Here is a 4,682-nt window from a genome sequence, read left to right as displayed (position 1 = left end):
CTCCTGTTTGCATCTGATTCACAACACATACTCACATACCAAAACAAAAATTGATGAAATTAAAATCTAAACCAAATTTGATGAAATTAGAACAAAAACCAACATCAAAGCTGTATCAAAAGGTTTATGAAATGTTAACACAATCCCAAAATAAAACCTGATCGTTCTTCTTTATTTGTGTTCTTAATGGGTTTTGTAGGATTTCCGATTTAGCTTTTTTTAAATGGGTATCTGGTACTTCCGCTTAAAAAAGACACTTAACTTAAACTTTCACTAAATGATTCTTCGAATTTGCAAAGTCCTTGATCAAGATTTATGAGGGTTACTAGTTTCAAGAAGATTGATTACTTGCAATGGGTTGCTTTGTTGGCTGTCTTTATCTTCTTCATGTTCTTAGTTCAAATGTTCTTGTTATTTTCCATGGTGAACAAAGTAGATGGCGATTTCCTCTAATGAGACGTTGATTCTGATTCAACAATGGATTTCATCAACTTATTGGTGGTTTTGAGTTCGGTGAAGATGTCAAGTTTATGCCCACCAAGCTTAACATTAAATTCCAAAGAGATGAAGTGAACAATGTTTCTTTTAGTGGTTCAAGAACAACTGTCTGATTTCGGTCTTCATTTACATCTCCATTGAAAACCTGGACTATTCCTCTCCATCTCATTCTTCTTTAGAATCAAGAGTTGTGTAGTCAATAAAAAATCCTAAATTGACTATCAACTTTATTTTCGGATCTAACATCATACATCGAAGCTTCTAGGTTCACCATTTTCTTTTTACCCATATTTTCAATTTGAGAATATGTATCATTTTTACCCATTCATATGGCGGTCTTCGATGGGTCAACATGGAAATAGTGGCAATAAGGTTCTTTGCTCCGAAAAGGCGTTGGCTACTTTTTTAATTGATAGAGAACACTAAAGTATGGAGAGAGAGAGAATAGCTATTTTCTGGTAAAGTTGTGTAGCTTCAATGATGCAAACTCTGCCGCTGTTTGGTTTTCTTCGACTATATAGTGTGTTTTCATTTGATTGTGATGTGATTTCGATAGGAGATCAGTAGGAATTCGGGAGATCTCATAGGTGTTTTCTGGAAAAGATTTGAAACATCCTTCGAGAAAAATGGAGTTGTTTATGTTATGTAAGAGTGGGTGTGTTGGATCCTATCAAATCGAATCAATTTTCTGGTGTAAGTAAAGATCTCCAGCGAGTTCAACCTTAGCCTAAAAGAAGAGATAGTTTCTTGGAAAGATTAATCCCCTAAATGAGTTCACACACACAATATATATATATATATATATATATATATATATATATAACAAAGGGTATTTTGGTTATTTAATAAAACTAAACATAATTTGTTAACAAAGTTAGTCACATGGACCTTTTGTGTTTAAGGTTTGCTCGTTAAGGATCATCTCAAATAAAAATAGTTTCGTAAGACCTATTTTAAGAAGAAAAAAAAACTATAAAGCTAAATGATTATCCCTTAAATTTTTTTCTTGTTTTCAATTTTCATTAATATTTTGTTTTTGTTATAATTATTTGGACATGGTTCTATTTTCTACGTCATTTTCTTTATTGTCATAAAGTTAAATAATTTTCACCTAAATAAAATATTGATTAATATATGGGTAGGTGATATATATACTGCTTATACATATATTATACTTTTAATTAAGATATATGTGATATTAAACTACACTCGTCAAAATAAAATTTGATCAAAATTTGGTTATCTTACGTAGGGTCCGGTTTCGGTGAGAACTCTTTTTAAAGTGAGGATTCGTGAGTACGTCTTAAAAAAAATTGAAAAAAAAATCTAAAAAAAATACAAATCATAAAATCGAGCATAGAAAAAAAAATTGGAATTTTTTTTTTCCATCATTAAAATTGAATCATGGATCATAAAAATTGAATCCTGGATCATAAAAATATCAATATTTCAATTTTAATGATCCAATTTTTTTTCAATTTTTTTCTCTCCAATGTAGTATTATGCTCGATTATATGATATGTATTTTTTTAGATTTTTTTCAATTTTTTTAAGGTGTCTTCACTTTAAAAAAAATGTTCACTCGATCTTCACTTTAAAAAAAATGTTCACTCGATCTTAACTTTAAAAAAAATGTTCACTTGATCTTATTTCATCTTACGTAACTACACATTAACATGTAAATATTATACAAAAAACATGTAAACATTATATATCGGTTAAAAATTTAATGAATTTTCCAAACATATATTTAATTTTCAAATATGTATGGTAGTAAAATTTCCAAGTCATTTTGAGAAAAATAGTAAAATAATATGTGTCGGGTGAAAGTTAACAAATTGTCAACACATATATTCAATTTCTAAGTTTGTATTAATAAATTTTGCTACATGGGTACAAAACATGTTACGGATGGCCGATTTTTGAGTAAAATTTTCACACCAAAATAAAGTGTTGGTAAAAAGTATTATTTACATAACGTATAAGTGTTGATAATCACTAAAATTTATCATTTTCATTTACGTGCACATATAAAAATATGTGTGGGTATTTTCCCACATATTAACATGTGTGGGTAACTTATGTGTAGGTAAACACACCTTAATTTCTTATAGGGAAATTAACACCTTAAATATTTTAAAACCGGTCGTTATAATTCAGAACTCAATGTTTATATATATATATATATATATATATATATATATATATATATATATATATATATATATATATATATATATTCCGTTAAATCAAGGTAGACTTAAACATGTATTGAAACAAACTTACTCGAGAAACAAAACTCAACACACAAAACTTAAAACCCAATGCCAATTATGTCACTATAGGAGCAGCTAGTACTCGTTGAACTATTGGTCACGTTGCTACTAGCACCAGCCATTAGTTCATAACTCAAGTTTGAATCGTATAAACCTACCATCTGACCTTCTTCCTCGCACATGGATGATGTATCTGGATAGTTGACCATCGCTGAAAGCTCGTATCCGTTCAACGTCTCCCATGAACTATCGTTACTACCACCCCAGATATCGCCATACTCATGCTGATCATTAGAAGGAAAAAGTTGGCTGCTTTGATCCCAGTATGATCGCTGACTTGTCGGATCATCATGACTTATATTTACGTTATTGCCATTATTGTTTCTGGGGTTTAAGTAGTCATCAGGTACAATGGAGCCGAGGTAACCGGAGTTGTCACCTTCACTAATCAAAAAGTTATGGTGGTCATCAATGGAGGATTGGTAGCACTTGTCAAGGCCTGATTGGTTTGGATTCTGGAGGGAATTAGTAGGGTTGATTGGTTGTTTAGCGGTCGTAGCATGGTGGGAAGGTGGTGCATTAAAGAGTTGTGCAGGCTGGAATAAGGTTTGAACATCAAGAGGAGATATTAGAGAGTGAAAATTGGTGTTAGCGTGATCAGTAGCGTAGATGAAATTGGTCCTTGCTTGGGTACCCTTCATGGATAGGGCAGCCCTATCATATGCAAGGGCAGCTTCTTGGGCAGTATCAAATGTTCCAAGCCAATGTCTTTCTTTGGTTGTGGGGTCTCTTATTTCCGCTGCGTATCTTCCCCATGGCCGCCTCCTGACACCAAGGAACCTCCCTGGCTCCGCCTCCTTTTTTCGGCCTCTTCTTTCTGTTGGTTGAGGAATGGATGTGTTCCTTTGCAGTATCGTAAAACCCACGTCAATATGAGGGTTGGCTTCAAGGGATTGGATCTTAGTAGAAGATTTTGGGGTAGACATTCTTGTACCAGAGTGAAAGAGAAATACAAGGATATATATATAATAGAAATACAAGGAGAGAGAGAGAGAGAGAGAGAGAGAGAGAGAGAGAGAGAGAGAGAGAGAGAGAGAGAGAGAGAGAGAGAGAGAGAGAGAGAGAGAGGTGGATAGCAAGTGAAGTTTGAATGAGATTTGCTTGAAAGATGTGAGTACTTATAGAGAGAGAGAGAGAGAGAGAGAGAGAGAGAGAGAGAGAGAGAGAGAGAGAGAGAGATTTGCATATTCAATTATTCTCAACGTGGTTTAATCAGAGAGGATAAAGTTCAATGTATTGATCCACTCATAATTATTCCATTCATGGGTAATCAGTCTTACAAATCTAGTTTTATCAATATACTCAATAAATAAATAACTATAAAAAGCATTTTAAAAATAGTGTTAAAAATTCATAAATATTATTAATATATAGTTCTCTTGAAAAAAAAATGTAAATGTTTGTTAAATAATATATGTCATATTTTGATATAAATTTATTTGTTTTTTAGTTACTATCAATTTTTAATGAATATGACTACAAAAATAACATTTAAACTTAGTAACTTATAAGTTTCAAAATAGTTATCAAATTCCTACTTTAAACTTAGTAACCTAAGAATGAAATACTTCATACATTCATATATAACATCGATTATATAACAAATATTTTTTCAAATTTGAAGTTTACCGATTAAAATCTACACATGATTTGATTATACAAAATAAAAGCTATTTTGATATCTCAATCTTTTTTTTTTATTATAGTTATATGATTGTCAAATGTTACGAGTTTTAAGTTTAATCTTCAAATAGTTATGCTTTTGTTGTTAATTTGTTAATTTTATGTGGTATGTTGAATATGCATTTGATGTTGCTGTTTTTTCTTTGTTCGTTCTTGTGATTATTT

At 31.3% G+C, this 4,682-nt stretch overlaps 1 protein-coding gene across 1 annotated transcript; it reads right to left on the bottom strand.

Moving 5' to 3' along the window:
• Nucleotides 1-2,747: 2,747 nt before the first annotated feature.
• On the bottom strand, nt 2,748-3,867 carry LOC145120935 (ethylene-responsive transcription factor FZP-like). Its single transcript, XM_079056722.1, has one exon. The coding sequence runs from the start codon at nt 3,758-3,760 to the stop codon at nt 2,813-2,815; it is 948 nt and encodes a 315-aa protein (XP_078912848.1). The 5' UTR covers nt 3,761-3,867; the 3' UTR covers nt 2,748-2,812.
• Nucleotides 3,868-4,682: the final 815 nt, after the last annotated feature.

This window comes from Lactuca virosa, chromosome 6, assembly GCF_052849685.1.
Source record: "Lactuca virosa cultivar CGN04683 chromosome 6, Lactuca_virosa_CGN04683_v6, whole genome shotgun sequence".
NCBI lineage: Eukaryota > Viridiplantae > Streptophyta > Magnoliopsida > Asterales > Asteraceae > Lactuca > Lactuca virosa.
The sequence above is the reverse complement of the archived record's forward strand: the minus strand, read 5'-3'. Positions and strand labels throughout refer to the sequence as shown.